Genomic DNA, 18,323 nt, shown 5'->3' with positions numbered 1-18,323 from the left:
GAAACCTCAGCCCCAAGCCCCTCCACTGCCCCGTGGGGGAAACGGAGAGGTGGTGGTTCTCCTGCAGACACAGTAAGTAGCAGAGGCACGTGTGGAACCTGCCTCTGTGGCCACAGGCCCAGGGCTGATGGGGCACAAGCTCCGGCCCCTGTTCCCATAGGGCATCCATCCCTCCCTCCGTTTCCCACACCAATATGCCCATTCAGCCCCTGGCCCCAGAAAGTTGCCCCACCCCCATGGAAGAGCCCAGGGGAGATGCTCCCCACCTCCCAGCAGATTCATTCCTCCCCCGCTACCGCCCCAAGAAAACCAGTGACGCTCAGGCCAGAATAAAGGTTTATTGTGCTAGTTTGTTATATCCCAGCACCTGGAGAGTTGTGCAGAGGTTGGGGGGAGGGCGGACGGAGGGATGGGGAAGAGGAACCCCCCCCAGAGCCTCCCCAAATCAGGACGGAGCTCAGGCTCCCTTGTCGAAGACTAAAGAATGCTATGGGCACAGGCTGCCAGATGTGTGTGCGTGTGTGTGTGTGTGTGTGTGTGTGCGTGTGTGTGTGTGTATGTGAAGGGCAGGGGGTCAGGGCCCCCCTGCTCCAGCCTGTTGGAAACCCTCCCTGATCCCCTCAGATTCCCCCAGAGTGGGGTCCCCTCACACACAGCCCTGCCCCCCCACCACTTCTAGGTTGCCTTGGGGCCCTGGCAAGAAAGTTCAATTCATTTGCCCCATGCCCGCAGTAGCAGGGATGAGAGGCAGCCCCTGAGAGGCTGAGCCTCCACCTCCACAGCCTTCACCCCGGACCAACCAGGAACTGGGGAGGGGGCGCCCTGGAGAACATCTGGAGCTGTAACTTCCAGAGTGTTCTCTTCAGGATTTTACTCTGTAGCTGTAAAACAAAAACAAAAGTACTCCGCGGCCAAAAGCTTTTTGGGAAAGGCTAAGTGAAATCAGATTCCATGGGCACCTTTACTGCGGGACTTGTCAGAGCCTTGGGGGGCTCCAAGAGGGGTACGCAGAGCAGAGAAGCAATGTTTCCTCAATTCATTCACTGGACCTCAAAATCTTTCTTCCAGGGAACCCAGTTTGGGAAATGCTCACTTAGGAACCTGTCGTGATCGGTGCAGGACCCCTCACGGAAGCTTCCTGACTGATCTTCTGCGGTACCTCTACCTGCTTCAACCCCAGGCCCCTCTGCATCTCCCATCTGTTCAAACTCTTCCAAAACTCCTAGTTATTCTGTTTCTCTTTCCTACCTCAATGGAAAGCAGCGATGTTTGCATTGTCACAAGGGACCTGAGACATATGTTTCCCAGCGGACGTGCCTGTGACGGGGACACATCCTCAGCTCCATCTCCCCAGAGGAGCTGTACTTTGGGATGTAGCCCTTGGGGCTGCAGGGACAAATGTTCTCGAAGTCGATGAGATTCCTGAGGGTGGAACAGAGACCGGCATCTCTGCCTGCTGTAGTAGGATCAGACATGCCGGGATTTGCAGCGGGGAGTGGCCGAGTAGGGGGTGTCAGAGCACGGTCAGGGCCGAGGACCTTTCTGTGCCCAAAGAGGTGACCACCAGGGGTCCGACAATCAGGGCCGGCAGCCCTAGAGGCCTGTTAGATGCTGGGGGGGACACTGCCGCAAGCACAGGGGTTTTCGAGGGAACCAGCTGGGCCCCCAGCTTCGAGGGCTAATGAGGGAGCTGCTTCTGGCTCCCCTTGACCTTCAGCAGCTGCCAGAGCCCCATCCGCCTGCGCTGAGCAGGGCTCCTCTGGCGGCACCTCTGGTTTCTCTGCCGGGACCCCATGTCCCTGGGCTTCCTGGTCTGCCTCCTGGCTGCCTTCCTCCTCTTCCTCCAACTTGCCCTCCATCATCCTGGCTCCGTCTCCCATGCCCGGGGCGGCCCTGGCGGGAGACTTGAGGTTCTGGGTGGCGGCGAGGATGTCAGCCTGGAGCTGCTGGGAGGAATCCAGGGCCTCCTCGGGCCGGCCGTCAGGGGCCCGGTCGGGGACCTCGCTGAAGGCCCGGGGGCCCCCGGCCCGGTCACTCTGGTCCACGTACTTCTTCTTAGGGAAAGATGAGGGGTAGTAGGCAGAGGCCTTGTGCTTCTGGCGGGTGATAAGAGCGGCACAGATGATGAACATCAGCAGGAACACCAGCGAGCCCACCACGGCGATAAGCATCACGTACTGGCGGAAGAAATCCACGATGCCGTCCAGGAAGTTGGTGGGGGGCTTGGGGCCCGCCAGGGGCGTGAGCTGGGGCCCCACCGACGTGAGGCTGAGGGCTGGGGTCCGGGGCGGCGGGAAGCTCGGGGAGGAGGCCGACGCGCCCTCGGCCTCCCCGCTGCCCCCTGTGTCCTCCAGGAAGGTGGCCTGCAGGGACACGGAGTAGGACGCCGCGGGCAGGACCCGCAGGAGCAGCAGGAGAGACACAGTGAGGCTGGGGGCTGCCGCAGAAACCATGTTGCCTGGAACCTGTGGGGAAGCGAGGCAGGAGAGACGTCAGGCTGGGACCCCAGGCTCAGGGGACCCTGAGGAGGTGCGGCAGACACAGAACCTATTCCAGCAAGTCGCTTCCCTTCCCCGGGCCTGAGCCTCCCCACCATACAATGGACCCCATCCCGGGGTTTACACTGGTCCCCCCGACTTCACTCTGAGCTTCCGGAGGGCAAGGGCTAAATCTTATTTATCTCGGCACCCTCAGCGTTTTGCAGCATACCTGGTATACAGCAAGTGCTCAATAAACACATCTTGATGGAGTTGGCTGAATGAATAAGAACTTACCCTTTCATTGCTTGCCATGTGCCAGGCACTATTTTACATTTCTTACATGGAATTTCTCATTGAATCCTGAGAACTGCCCAATAGGGCAGGTACTACATTCTCCCCATTTTCCAGGTGAGGAAACTGAGGCTCAGAGGGATTAAGTGACTTGCTAAGGAAGAGCTGGGGTTTGGATGCAGGCACGGAGGGAGAGAGGATGGCAGGGCTCAGTGAGTAACTGAGAGAGCTGACCCCCTCCTCTGGGAAGCCATCCTCGCTGCTCCCAGCTCCTCTGCGGTCCCGTCTCTGGAAGATTCATAGGTTTTGAAGCATCCAGATTCTGAGCTCAGCAGAGGCCTGTGTGAGCATGTGTCCCATGGCTAACCCCCACCTCAAGGCTCAAAGCAGGGCCTGGAGGCCCAGAGGGAACCCTCGTGCCTGGAACAAAGCTGGAGCCTAAGTCCTATGGCCGCCACCAAATGGGATCCAGATGAACCCCGCACCTCCCTCCCCCCGCTGGAAGGTTGCTCCCGACGTGAACCCCCCAGACCCTCCCCGGCCCAGACAGCCTGGCTGACTAATAAATTCCTTATGGCCCCGCTTTACGGAGGAGTCCGGCTTCTAAAGCAGTACATCTCCCAGCCAGTGTGAGTCAGCCTGGCCTCTCAGACAAACCCAGGAACCCCTTCCTGTGCCCCCCAGGCTACCCCTTGAGAGCCTCTGTCCGACCCAGAAGAGGGCCCAGGGCTCTGGATGGGGCTACAAGTGCCAAGATGGAAAAGCCTCACGATCCCCTGACTGAGGTGCCCTCTCCAGGGGATGGAAATGGGGAGACAGAGGCCCAGAGAAGGCAAGGGGCAGGCCCCAGTCCACACAGTGAGTTCCTGGGCTGGAGCAGGAAGTCAGGTGCCCAACATCTTGACGGCAGGTCCCCTTGAGTGCCCAGGCCTCAGGCCCAGCTCCGTAAAGTGGGTGATAGTACCAACTCACGCTGACTTGGGGATTCAGAAGATGTTGTAGGAATGACACGGGGCCACTGAGTGGCTTGTTCCAAGTGACCTGGGGCCTCCTGATGTGACACGAATTTGGACGAAGTGGCTCAGATGGCAAAACACAAAAGATAATTCCCAGGACATCAAATGAGGCAACACTCACCCAGGGGTTCATTTTAAATGAGTTGGTCACCGTGTACTTTTATCACGGGTTACTCATCTGAGCCCCTTTTGTGGGTGCAATTCCAAAGAAGCCCTGGGCACTAACATTGTCTCCATTTTTCAGATGGGGAAACAGAGGTTCAGAGACAGACAGGCACCTGCCCAAGGACACACAGATGCTAAGTGTCAGAGCTGGGATTTGAACCTTCTTTTTTGTGACTCTGAGAATTCACACACACACCCAGCACACTCTCTCATGTGCCTAAGGCTGGCCCAGGAATGGGCTCCATCACTGGTTGACATCACTTGTCAGCTGGAACCAGGATCTGAGATGTTCCACAAAGTTTAGGAGCCTTCCTGGGCCCTCCACTCTCTGACACTTGTTAGCAAATGTTCCTACAAACAGCTTTGATCTTGGGGGTTTTTGTCTCTTGCCAGTCACCTCCCTGCCTTCCACCTTGTGTCAAGCCCGGGAGAGACCTTTCATGGCGGCAGCTGAAACTTCTCACCATAGACGGCAACTCTGACCAGTGGGGCCTGAAGACCAGGGGCCTTTCCTGGGGGGACGGCTGTGAAGTTTCTGTACTGAAGCTCCGCAGGCAGCAGAGTGATAAGGCCGGTTAGGCCAGGATTAGAATCCTAGCTCCATCTGGGTCTAGCTTGGCTGCCCGGCCCCTCTGGGCCTCACTTTCCCCATTTGTAAACTGGGGGCAGGGTGAGGAGGTGAGCACAGGGCCTGCCTCACTGAGCTGTTAGGACCGGATGAGATCACGTTCAGAAAGTGGCTGGTGCAGAGCAGCTGCTCCCCGAGGGAAGGTGAAATTCAGAAGCAGCCAAATTTCTACCCCAGCAGAGATGCAGGACCAGCCAACATTTTCCCACCCCAAGTCACAAATGATGATTATCCTCACCTGATGTGTAAATTTGCTCATTGTCTCCCGCCATTCTCCAGGAAAGAGCAACTTTTTTACCTCATTGAGTGAAATCTTGTTGAGTGGCCAGTGAGGAATCCAGGACCAGACACGTGCGCACACGCACACACGCACACACACACACACGCTCACACACGAATGTGCGGCAGTGAGTCAGACAGAGAAAAGTCCTCCTTTCCCCTGGATCCTTGGGGGCAGGGGCAGAGGATAAGGAAAGAGGCCACACAAACTACCTCTGGATCTTAAAGGCTGAGACCCCCGACTCTCAGAGTCCCTCACACCCACCACAACCCTCCCCTCAGGGCTCCGGGGGAAAGGTGCAGGCAAAGTGCGGGGAGCCGGCCAGGCCTCACAGGAGATGGCTGTGTGACCCTGCTTGACGAGCCCCCTGACCCTTCTGGGCCTCAGTCTTCTATCTGTAGAATGGGTACCCTGGCCTGGGCTGCTCTGAAATGATCGTTCTGCCCATCAGCTGCCCCCACCTCCTCCCTGCGTCCTCATTTTTTCCAGGATGCGGAAACTCACAGGCCATTAAGAGGTGGGGTCAGGCCATCCCCTCTTGTTTAACCCAAGAGGAAACCCAGGCCCAACACTGGGAAAGGCCTGCCCAGGGTCGCACAGCCAGTCAGGGCAGAGCCTGACTGGAGAGGCGGCTCCGAATACCTGGGAGGAGGTCATTTCCCAGCTGTGTGTCTTGAGGCCAGGCAGATCACCTCTCTGAGCCTCGGTTTCCACATCTGTACAATGGGGATAAGGCCACCTTCCTGGACTATTGTTAGGACAAGAAATAGCAGTGGCTGGCACAGTGTAGATGGCAATTAGTGGCACCACGTGACTATCCAGGACTCCTGGCTGGGAGCAGGGACTCTCTTCAGAGCCCAGCTCACTCAGAGTTTATTGTTTTCAAATGTGATATCCCCACTTGAGGTCAGGAATAGGCAGATGAGGCAAATCCATCCCTAAGGCCAAGTTCCCCAGAACCTGAGACTGATGGGCCAGAGTGGCTGCCCCACCCCCATTCAGAGACTGGTGGCCAGGGGGGGAGGGGTGGCCCACAAAAACCTGGCTTCAATTAGTGGCCTTGTGGAGAGGGGTTCTGTCTGAAGCTCTGCACCCCTGCTCCAGGGCAGCCGAGGACAGGGACCTGGGCCCCTTGGATGGGAGACCTCGGGAGGGACGGGGGTCCTGAAGGCTCAAAATCCACACACACACACGCGCACACACACACGCGCACACGCACGCGCGCACACACACGCACGCACACACACACGCAGAGCAGCAGCAGCACGGGCACACAATACACAGACACAACACAGGCACAAAGACACAGACGCATAACATCTCGACACCCCAGATTGCCCACCAGCACAGATACACAGAGAACACACGTGGACGCACAACGGGCTGGTTCTCTGACAACGTGTGCACATATGCACCCCCTGACCGCCCCCCCCGTGTATCCCCACGGACGGGACCACCCCCATCCATACCACCCACCCGCAGACCCTGGGAGCACCTACCCTGGTGCCCACTCTCCAAGAACAACACATCCCCTACAGCAAGACCCCAACTGCCCACACACAACTGCACACAACCCACACTCCGGCCAACCCAGCACGGCACTCGGGAGGCGTCCAGGGTGCACACACATCCCGCCACCCGCCCCCTTAGCGCAGATCACGCACAAGTAGGCAGCATCCAACACAGCCCCAAAGCTCACACATACTTAGAGAAGCCCCCCAAAGCACTCACACTGGCCCCCTAAACTCCAAGACACACCAGGCTCCCTGGAGAGAGGAGGGGCCCCCAGGACTCACCAGTGCCTCCTCACACAGGGTGTCCCGCCAGGTGGAGCAGAGCAAGTCCGTGGCAGTGCCCTGTGGCCGCGGCTCTGGCTGCCGCCCGCCCGCCCCTTCCCTCCCGCCTCCTCCCGCCTCCCTCCCTCTCCTCGGCGGGGCCAGCTTGATTTCATTAAGTGGGTTTGGGGTGGGGACAGGGGCAGGGGCGGGGCCAAGCTCGGCCACACACAGTCCTCCCTTGCTCACGCCCGTGGGCGTCCCCTCCACGACCCGGGGACACCAGATGGGGCACTTCCTCCCTGACCGCCGGTCCCCAGGGCAGTCTGAGGACGACAGACACACAGACAGGGCCGTGCTGTGGAGCGCCCACGGCCCAGAGAGCTGGGATCCTGCCTCCCCTTCTGAAGGGGATGAGGTCAGGGAGGTTCCGAGGTCCCTGAAAATGAGGAGGAAAATTCCCCACACTTGGTTCCAGCTGTGACTCAGGTTTTCCGAGGCTCAGAGTGCAGAGTGGGAGCTGGGCTGCGTTTAAGGGATGCATGGAGGGTCAGGCCTGAGGCAGGGAGCGAGTCCTGACACCCACTGTCTGGCCCTGGTCAGGCCCTTTCCTTCGGCAGGCCTCTGTTTCCCCATTTGCAGGGGTGGGTGGGAAGCCCTCTGGGTTCCCTATGGCTCTAACATTGTGAGATCTGTGGCCTTGTGATACCCCAATGGAATGGCCAGAGCAGGAGTCGTGGCCCCATTTCCCAGATGGGGAAAGTGAGGCAGGGTGAATTCAAGAGGCTCACCCAGGGTACCGGGCCCTCTGGCAGACCTGAGGAATCCAGTGGGACAGTAGTCCTTTGCATTCATTCATTCCTGCACCATTCATTCATTCATCCATCAAATGCTTAATGAACACCTGTAGAGCACCAGGCCCTGTGCTGAGCAGATTTCAGAGGTAATCAGACACAGCCCAGCCCTCAAGAAGCTCGCAGACTTCCAAGGAGAAGCACACGTATGTAAATTATTTTTTTACAAAACAGAAATGGGTCTGTGGCAGGAGAGAGGCCAAGGGCTCGGGGAAGCCCAGGACGGAGAGAGATCCCCTGAGAGAAAGACGCAAGGAAGTCGCCCTAGAGGATGTGGCTGTGAATGAGCAGAGTCCCAGCAAGAGGAGACCCAGGAAGGGCATCCCAGGAGGAGGGACCAGTGTGGATAAAGGCAGGTGGCTGGGAACGCCACGCACGGACAAGGGGCTGTAATTAAACTGGGCTAGAGCATGAAGTGGACGAAAGGGAAGAGCTGATGATTAGGGTGGGAGAAGTCACCAGGGCAGGGCTAAAGTCTCAGAATGGCATTCATCCACGAGGCAGTAGGGAGCCAGTGAAGGTTTGGAGCAGGGGGAGTGCGTGAACGAACAGGTCATGACCGCCCTTTAGGAACCAGGGCCCTAGGTTGTAGCTGTTCCCTTCTGTGGTCCCAGCAGCCACGACTCACCTGCTCAAAGAAGGGGCAGCTGTTTGGAAAATAAAACCAGAAAATTTCCCATCTTCTCTGAGATCACCCCAAACCTTGCATCCTAAGGGAATGGGGAACCATCCACCAATGGACACACACACAAACACTCATGTGCTCACATGCCCCCTGGGGCAAGTGGCCGCCCACAGACATGTTGTAACAGCTGAGCCCTCCTGAAGATGGCCAGGGGGTGTCCCAGCCCCATCTTAGACCAGATGGCAGGTGAGCAGGAACGGCCAGAACTGCCCCAGGGTCTACCGCCTGAGGAGGAGCCCCTGCCCCAATAGTCTGCGGGCTGAGGGGAATCGGATCCCAAGAGATCAAGGGGCAGAGGTACAACCAACCTGAACAGGGCCTGCTTCCAGCACGGGTGGCCCAGAGGCCCCAGACTAAGTTGCGGTCCCATTCTGTGTTCCTCCTTTGGGGCCAGAGCAGTCCCAGACCGGAGACAGAGAGCCCCAGGTCCTAGGTCTGCCTTCACCAGGTCCTGCCCCATGGGGAGCCTCTTTCATCATCTGTAAAATGAGGATAGAGAATTTCTTCTGTTCACAAGGCTGCTGGGAAAATCAGGAGTCAGAGGGTGTAAACGTGCTGGACAATACAAAAGCATTGGCCAGGTGCCAAGTGTATAAGTTTCCTACAGCTGCTATAACAAATTATGACAAACTTGGTGACTTAAAACCACACACCATTATTATCTTAGCATTCTGGCAGCTGGAAGTCAGAAATGGGTCTCACTGGGCGAAAATCAAGGTGTCAGCTGGGCTCTGTTTATCCCAGAGTCTTCACAGGGAGAATCTGAGTCTTTGCCTTTTCAAGCTTCTAGAAGCTGCCTGCATTCCTCAGCTCACAGTCCTCTTCCTCCATCTTCAGAGTCAGCTGCAGGGTCTGAGCTCTCACGCTGCCACCTCTCTGGTTCTCTCTTCCAATCCCTCTTCCACTTTTAAGGACCCTTGTGATGATACTGGACCCACCCAGATAATCCAGGATCAGTTCCCTAAGAGCCTTAACTTAATCACACCTGCAAATCCCTTTTGCCAGGTAAGGTGACATACTCATATTACAGTTTCGAGGCATTGGGATGTGGACATCTTTGGGGGGGGGGGTGTGCAGGAGGGCATTATTCTGTCTCTCACACCACGGTTGCCTATGATTATTTGTTCCCTGCAGAGCTGGCTGGAATCCTCCACCCTCCAAAGCACTGGGTTTTCCTCCCCCCATAGAGCCTATCATTGTGCCTCAAACCCAGCGGGTTCCAGAAGACCTTGCGGGGAGAGAGGTGAATGAGTAAGCAAAGCCCATTCAACAGATGTGGAAACTGAGGTTCATGGCAGCGTGACCTACCTGGGATCCAACAGCGTGTTGGGGATCAGAGCCCTTGCTTCTTCACCAGCCCTTCTGTGTCTTAGCTGGAAGTGAAATTGCCAGGCTGGTGACCCTGTTAAAGTGCTATCAGACCATGTTTCTCACACACACACACACACACACACACACACACACACACACACACACAAAGACACACTTAAGCCAAACATCTCAACCTTCTACCTGAGTACAGAAGAGCGAAATGTTGGTCACTGATGGCAGAAAGAAGGATCCCTGAGTTCCAACCCCACCTCATGCATCAGCTGTGGGTGGCTGGGCAAACCTCTGCCCCTCTCTGGGCTGCAGCTAAATGTGGGGTCAGTCTAGATGCCCACCACAAGCCTGCCAGCGGTAAGGTTCCAATGCTGTAACATTCTAAATTTTATTCATTCTACAAACATTTCTTGAGCATTGATTTTACACCCAGCCCAGTGTCAGGCCCTGGAAAACAGTGATGAGCAAACACAGGCACCAAGACAGGAGACCTGCAATAAGCAAGTAAAAAAAGAAATGAATATCTGACTGCAAACTGAGCTAAGAGTTGGGATGGGGCATTTCTGGGGCTATGGGAGGCCAGTCTGGGGGGACTAGTCTGGTCCTGGAGCTCCTGGGGACCTCCATGAGGAGGTGAAGGTAGAGTTACTCATGAAGATGAGGAGGTATTTAGGAAGGCAAGGGTGTGACAGGATTCCTAGCAGTGAGAATGGCACATGCAAAGGCCCTGAGGTAGACGGGAACCCAGCACCTTCAGAGCAGTTCCTGAAGATTATTGAATAGATGAACTAGGTGTATGGGGTCCAGAAACTTTGCCTGTTTTGCATACCGCCATAACTCCAGCATCTAGGATAGTGCCTGGAACACAGTAGGTGCTCAATAAATGCTTGATGCCATGTCAATGACCATTCTGCCCTCCACTCTCACATTCCCAGGTTCCAGCCACCCCTCATCCGTCCTGAGGGACTCACGGTCCACATTCTCCAGCTCCAGGACCTGTTGCGGGGTCTGGCCCGGGTGACCCCCACAGCCCGCAGCACCATGGCTCCAAGGCAAGGGCAGGCCTGGGGCATGGAGGGGGCTGGGCCACTCGCTTGCGACCTGCATGTTCAGAGGCAGAGAGCAATGGGTCGTCTGCCCAGCCTTGAAATGATTCAGAGACCCCACCTGTGCCCACCGTGCCCCACCCCCCACCCCGCTGAACAGCCAGGGCCGAGGAGGAGGGAAAACCTCACCCGGACTTGAGTCTCTGCCAGAGTCCTCCCCGGGTTGAGCCTGGGGCGGGCCGCCTGGCCCACCGCAGCCCCCAGCTCCAGCCTCTTGTGGGCTCAGAGCCACTTCTAATTATACAGCCCCCAAAGCCACTGGGGCCTGCTCTCCGGGCAAAAATATCCCAAGCCTTTCATGTGGCTGAGAGGCCCAGGCTGCAGCTCCATCACAGCACAGGCCTGGCCTTCAGAGGGACACCCATGGAGCAGAGGCCTCCAGTCGGGGGCTCCAAGGAGGCAGAGTGTGTGTGAAACCTCCCCAGGCCTCAGTTTCCCCATCTGTAAACGAGACATGTTCTTTTATTCCCTAGCTCTTTCCCAAGTGTCTCCATGTGCCAGGAACTGTGCCGGGCCCAGAGAGAGCTGCGAATGAGACAGATGCGGATGCACCTCCGCTCGGGCTGTTCCCTCTGCCTGAAGTGCTGCCCTCCACGGGCCCCCGTGCCTGACCCACCTGCACATCTTGTAGCTCAGTCATCACCACCTCCACGAAGCCCTCCCTGAACCCCAGCCTCTGCGGAGGGAGATCAGCAGCTTTTTCTATGCTCCTGCACCCCCAGTTCCCTGCCTGGAGTACACTGGCCCGTAAAAACCTGTTTCCACGTGCCTCTAGACTGTCAGCTTCTCTGGTCCAGAACGAGGGCTTCTTCTGTCACTGTATCCCCAGCACCAGTGCCTGGCACACAGTAGGTGTTCAGTAAATGCCCCTCCACTGGCTGAATGACTCTAGTCCAACCCGACCATGTTATAGATGGGGAAACTGAGGCCCAGGGAGGGGATTCACTGACATAATTTTGCTCTGTCTCAGGGAGCTCCTATCAGGGGAGACAGCTGAGAAGCAAGTCAGCTGGCAATTCAGAAAGACAACCTAACACTGCAAAATGCTATCAAGGAGATAAAAAGGCCAAGGAGACAGGAAATAGCTTGGGAAGGGGCAGGGGCAGGTGTCCGGGCAGCTCTTTTAGCAATTGTGGTCGGCGCTGGCTTCCTGGAAGAGGTATCAGCACTTACATCTGAGGATAAGAGGAATCAAGCACTCAGGGAGCAGGAGGAACAGCTTCCCGGACCAAGGAAACAAACAGCACATGCAAAGGTCCTGTGGTGGAAAAGGGCTTGGCACGAGGCCTCTTCCAGGGAATCCAGACGGGGTGTTGATCGGTTCTCACCAAGGAGTCATTCGAGCTTGGAAATTGAGAGACCTGCCTTCTTCGCTCCTGGCTCTGCCCCTCATGCACTGTGTGACCTGGGCCTCAGTTTCCCTTCCTGCACCAGGAAGGGTCAGTGGAGGCTCCTCCAACCTCTCTTGCTCTGTGATTCTAAGTGAATTTCCCACTTGTTTGCCCACCCGAGCGAACAACCTACCACCACGGGGGGAGAAAAATATCACAGCCACTTTGGAAAACAGCCTGGTGGGTTTTATCAAGTTAACCATGTGCTTGCCAGATGAGAGAAGAAGCAAGCTCTTCTTCTCTCGGTATTTCCCCAAGAGAAATGAAAACACACATTCACACGAAGACAAAAATGTCCATAGTCGTTTTATCCGTAATAGCAAAAAAACCTGGCAACTACCCAAATGTCCACCAACAGGAGAATGGATGAACAGACTGTGGTCCATGCAGTGGACACTTTCCCCCAGTGGAAGGAAAAGATGGGAGGTGGACAATTTGGATAAATCTCATAGACACACCAAGCAAAAGAAATGGACCCAGTCGAACACAGACTGGGTGATTCCATTTACAGGAAGTTCTAGAACAAAGGCAAAACTAAGCTATGGGGACAGAAGTCAGAAAAGCAGTTACCCTTGGGGGGTGTTCACTGGAAAGAGACACAAAGGAAACTTCTGGGGCTGCAGAGGTACAATGTCTGGGTGGCAGTTATGTGGGCACGTGCACACAGAAAAATCAAGCTGCGCACTTCAGATGGTCGTGCTTTACGTAGGTTATGACTCAAAAGTTTTCTTTAAAAATTAAGAACACTGCATCTCTCTCTTTTTTGTTGGGCGGGGGTGGGGGGGACACCAGAGCCGGTAGGATCCTTGGCTTCCTGTGGCCATGGTGGCCTGGCCAGCTGCACGCTACCTTGTAAACATTTACATTCCCCAGGGCCCTGTGCAAGGAGCAGCTCCGCGCACCCCACATGGGAGCCATCTCGGAGGGCAGGAATGTAAACACGCACCACCGGCTGCAGACCTGGCCTTGCTGTCCTGCTCTGCCAGCTGCCCACGGGGTGCCCTCGGGCGGGCACTGCCCAGGAGCCCCCGCTGCCCAGCCCCACCCTCCATCACGAGCAGGAACTGAGATGATTCTTCTGAACTGCCTTTGCAGCACCGTTGGAACTGGGTTGAGGGGGCTGCCTGTCTTTGAGCAGAGGGGCAAAGTGGGGAGGGCTTGGAGCTGGACTTCAGGGCCCCTAAGTCACTCAAACAGTACATCATCTCATGTGTCTCCTGCTCTCTGTCCCCTCACTTTACACTGAGATCGTCTGTCCCGTCTTCCCTCTCTCCCATCTTTCCTCTTCTCCCCTCCTTCTTTCTTCTTTCCTATCCTCCCCTTCTCTTTCTTCCTTCTCTCTCTCTCTCTCTCTCTCTCAGCAAATCCTTATTGAGCACATACTATGTGCCAGACACTTTCCAAGCACTGGGGCTACAGCAGAGAACAACACAGATGAAAATCCCTGTCCTCACAGAGCTTGCATTCTAGTGGGACTGGAAAATGATTAAAAAGATAACTTGGTAATTATATACAGTATGGAAGATGCTGGTAAGGGGTATGGAGGAAAATAAAGCAGGGAAAGGCTGATGTTCAAGCAAAGACCTGAAGGATGTGAGAGAGTGAGTCAGGGAGATGATCAGAGGAAGAGTGGTCCAGGCAGAGGGAAGAGCAAGTGCAAAGGTCCTGAGGTAGGGGGCGCCTGGCATTTTCAAGGCGTGGAAAAGAAGTGTCCGATGAAGCTGGAGCAGAGTGAGTGAGCGAAGAGAGAGTAGGAGGAAGTGAGGTCAGAGGGCACCAGGTCCAGATCGGGCCCCTGCATTTGCAGGGGCTTTGGCTCTATGAGTGAAGGCCAACCATGGTTCCCCATGTGTGTGAAAGCCTCTCCTCCCCAGGCATCAATCCCCTCTCCTCTTTATCCCCGATGCCACACGCACACACATACACACACACACGTACCCTTTCTCTTGAGGACCCTCACCAAGAGAGGGCTCTGGGTCCCACCTCTGGGGAGGGGAAGGGGCTCCACATAAAGCCCCTGCGAAGCCCATGCAGATCCCCAGCTCTCCCCTGGCCACTGGCTTCTGACTCAGCTGGGACCAGAAACTTGGCTCCCAGGGCTCCCTAATGAACCACCTCTCCTGGCAGCTGCCACGAGTCAGCCTTCTGCACCTGAGCCCAGGGACAGCCTGACAGAGAGGGTCTTCCACACCCCCCAGATCCATCCACCAGGAGGGACAGGGCCACATGGGGGTGACAGCAAGGAGGCAAAACACACCTAGAGTGAGCTGAGACCACCTGCCCTTCAGGGACCTCTGGGTTCTGCTGCTTCAGAGCTGGGTGACCTTGGGCTAAGTCATCCCACCACTCTGGGCCTCAGTTCCCTCATCTGTAAAATGGGGGTAATAGTAACACTCACTTCCTTGGGTTACTGTGAGAATGCAATGAACCTTGGTACCTGGCACTAAATACATACACTAATAATAACAACAGCAACACAGGTGGCACCTCGGACTGACAATCTCCCTCACAGCATTGGACAGCAGCGAATACAGAGGCCTGGCATACAGCAGGTGCTCCATAAGTTTCCTGGATGGAAAAGGGCAGAGCAGTTACCCACCCCAGCCCTCACCCACCAGCAGGTCAGCCAGCGAGGAGGCCCCCATCCTTGGAGGGGTGAGCCCAGAGGCCCAGGCTGGCTCCCGCTCCCGCTGCCCTGCTGCCGGGGCCCCTGAGTGCGTGTCGCGGATTGATCTCTCCTGGGTAGGGTCCGACCTCCCCGGGGCACACGCAGGCGCTGGTCATGGGGGAAGGGCCCCCGACAGCTGGAAACATCTGGTTTGAATTGTCGGTTGGAAGCACCAACCAGGCAGCCAAGGAATTTGTGAGCTAATTTTAGGCCAAAAGACGGCGAGCTCCACAGGGCGGGGGTTGCTAGGCAAACCACAGGGGCTGGGGGGACAGGCCTGGGGGGGACATGGAGGCCCCACAGTTCCCCTCAGAGGGTCCACGCCTGCCCCATAGCCAGGGACTATCCCTCCAGGGTGTGCCCCAGCTGGGCCCCTGCAGTGTGCCAGCCATGTCAGAGCCGTACGAATAGCAAGGACTGGTCTCCCCATTTCTCAGGTGTGCAAGCTAAGGCTCCAAGAGGTTAGAGTTGCCCAACGTCCAGCAACTTGTAAACAGCAGAGCAGGGATTCGAGCCCAGCCTGCCTGACTCTGAGCCTCAAACCTAAGGCTCCCTTGATTTCTGCCTTTGGCGCTTAGATTTTTGCCAGTCACATGGCCTTGCTTCCATTCTCACACCCTCGCCAGCCTTCCTTGCTCATTTGTTCATTCAGTAAATGTTTCCTGAACCCCTACTGTGTGCCAGGCTCTGTGCAGTGAAAAGGAGAGAGTGAACGTGAGGGACAGAGGCCCCCGCCCTTGCACAGCAAAAGTCCGTATATCAATAACGTCTCTCCAGATGGTCATCTGTACCTGGAAGGGGAAAATGGGGTTGTCCTCAAGAAAAACTGGGGGCAGGGCTGCAGAGAGGGCCCCTCTGAAGAGGTGACATTCAAGCTGAGACGTAAAGGATGAGAAGATGCCAGTCACACAGACATCTGGGAAGAGGATACCAGGCAGAGGAATAGCAAGTGCAAAGGTCCTGGGGCAGGAGCATGTGAGGAAGAAAGAACAAGAAGTCTCATGGGGCCGGAGCAGAGTGAGAATGAGAGGTGACAGTTTTCTTGCACTCATCCAGCCAACACGTTTGTCAATAGGTGATATGGGGGTCCAAGCAGGAAAGGAGTCGTGTTCCAGAAGCTTCAACTGGTGGAATTAGGTACCCCACTGTCCTACAGATTCATTTGTATCCAGTGATTTGCTGAGGGGCCACTGAAACTCTGGGGGAAATCCCTTGAAGCCTGTCCCTCTAGGGGGCCTAGAGGCCAGACACAAGGCAGAACAACAGGGTCTCCTGGAAGGGCTTCCCCAAGGGAGGGGGCAGCCCAGAAGCAGTGCTGAGACAGGAGAGGACCTTGATTCATCTGCCCATGCCCCACCCCCAGCAGGGTTCATGTGCCCGGGAAAGAGACTAGTCTTTGCCCCTTTGGTTCTCCAGTCTCCTGCCCTGGGCCTGTTCCTCTCTCCTTCTTTCCTAGGAAAAGCAGTTCCAAGGCTGTCCCCCTGCCAGGCTCAGCAACAGCATCCTTATTTTGCCAGCCTCAGGCATGGGGCACTGGCTCTGCGGGCCCCCCAAGTGGCAAGAGCCCGGGCAGCTAGGGCTACAGCTTTCCAGCCACCAAAAGGACGCTCAACAACCAAGTTCATGGCCACACAGAGGCCCCTCTGGGTTTCCAAAAACTTCTGAGAAGGGGAGCTCCGTGGGGCTCTCACTGTCGAGTGGGAAAAGCAAGGTTTCTCCACCTCAGCACCACTGACATTCAGACAAGACACTTCTTTGCTGTGTGGGGCTGTCCTGTGCACTGCAGGATGTTTAGCAGGGTCCCTGACCACCTGCTAGATGCCAGCAATGTTCCCCCAAGTAGCGAAAATCAAAAGTATCTCCAGACATTGCCAGATGTCCCCTGGGGTGGCAAAGTCGCCCCCAGGTGAGGACCACGAGCTCAGAGCCTTCCTGTGTGGGCATTAATAGCTAAAGAACGATGGCTTTACTCACTAGCTGGGGAGACCTGGGACCCCCAGACTTCCTAAACACTTACGGTTTTGTTCCGTCCACTGAAAAATATTAGGAAAACACAGAAAAGTCGAAAGAAGCAAATAAAATTCACCTATAATCCCGCACTCGATGGCTAATCTCTCAATAATTTGGTGTACTTCCTTCCAGTCTTTTTTCTGCATTTTATAATCCTAATAGCTATGGCTTATGGAGCACTTACCCCATCCCAGGCATCGGGTAAGGCTTGGCTGAGTGGCAGGTGGGGGTGGGATATGGAGGGAGGGTCTGGGGATCCTTTGCCCAGATCAGCTGCCAGATGAACCACCCGCAGGGCTGGCAGCCCCCCCTCCAAAGGGATAAGGGACTGGAGTAAATTTAGCATGCCACCTCCTGACCCCCATATCCTGTCTACCCTCCTTCCTTCCCTGCCCCAGAGCTGAAGTCAGCAGAGTCTGGTTTCTTAGCAGTGCAACCTGCTAGAGCCAATGGTCCAGCTTTCTGAACCTCAGCTTCCCTAGCAGTAAAGTGGGATAATAATTGTCCCAACATCACAGGTTGTTGGGAGGCCTGAATACGATCAGGCTGATAAAGCATTTGGCATGGGGCTGGGCATGGACTGAGTGCCCAGTAAATTCCAGCTCCTTGTCCCAGCCATCTCTCTCTGTCCTGGGTTCCAGCTCTGCTGTGTCCTTGCTCTCTGCAAGCTGGGTTCGGCTTTATCACTCTCCCAAGTCCCAATGCCTTCCCTCAGCTACCAGGAGCCACAAAGGGTGACTGACAGGGGACTTCCAGATGTCAGGACAGGTCAGCAGGGGTGGGAGTTTGGGGCATGGGATTCCCCCAGAACCCCGCTGTGATCTCAAGGATAGCGTAACTTAGTGGTAAGAACGTAGCTTTCTAATTCAGGCCTGGGTTCCAATCTCAGATCCTCATGTAAGTCCTGGGACAGGTGACTTCACCTCTCTGAGCCTCAGTTTCCTCTTCTGTAAAATGGGGGAGAATCCTAGTTCCTCCTTCCTAGGCTGTTTGAGGGGATCCATGGAGATGTGGCAGATTTTCATGCTCAGTGGACAGATGGGGAGATTCAGGGGGTGATGTTCAAGGGCAAGGGGAGGTCTGGACAAGGGAAAGGACACACTGAGATGCAGGAGCCAGCCTATACCAGTTTCTGAGAGCCAGCTGTCAAATTTTCAGAATTTTGTGAGTCAGTTGTTTCACAGTTAAATTACATTATATTAAAAACCAAGGTCCTCAGTACTCAAAACTCATCACTTCCTCATGATTTTACTACATCCTACTATTACCTACCCTGTTGGCATTATTTACCTTTTTGTATCATCTACCATATAAATGGTTGGTTTCTCAAAATCAGCCATGGGAGCATTTACAGCAAGGAAATTGGCAAGCACTGCAAATCATACCTTGGGCACCAGTCCACCCAAGGAGCCAGTTGTTAAATATATACCAGCACCCTACTGGGTTTGGAGCTGGGTCCTGTTTGAACCATCCCTCCTTCATCCTCAGAGACTGGACCAAGGGAGCTCCAGGCTGCCATTGGCTCCAAGAGCTGGTGGCGGGCGCCCCCTGGTGGCTGCTTCAAGCACCCACCATCCCTGCTGCTGACAAATCCTGCACCTTGAAGAGAGGGCGGCAGAGGGGTGGTCCTCTTCCAGTAGAGATGGAGAAC

General features: G+C 55.7%; 1 protein-coding gene across 1 annotated transcript; it reads right to left on the bottom strand.

The window, feature by feature from the left end:
- Positions 1 to 324: 324 nt before the first annotated feature.
- On the bottom strand, positions 325 to 6,746 carry TMEM119 (transmembrane protein 119). Its single transcript, XM_068563686.1, has 2 exons — positions 6,657 to 6,746; positions 325 to 2,465 (listed from the first exon to the last, which is right to left on the bottom strand). The coding sequence occupies exon 2, from the start codon at positions 2,451 to 2,453 to the stop codon at positions 1,605 to 1,607; it is 849 nt and encodes a 282-aa protein (XP_068419787.1). The 5' UTR covers positions 2,454 to 2,465; positions 6,657 to 6,746; the 3' UTR covers positions 325 to 1,604.
- Between the last annotated feature and the right edge of the window lie 11,577 nt (positions 6,747 to 18,323).

This window comes from Eschrichtius robustus, chromosome 14, assembly GCF_028021215.1.
Source record: "Eschrichtius robustus isolate mEscRob2 chromosome 14, mEscRob2.pri, whole genome shotgun sequence".
Taxonomy (NCBI): Eukaryota; Metazoa; Chordata; class Mammalia; order Artiodactyla; family Eschrichtiidae; genus Eschrichtius; species Eschrichtius robustus.
This window is presented reverse-complemented; position numbering and strand designations above follow the sequence as displayed.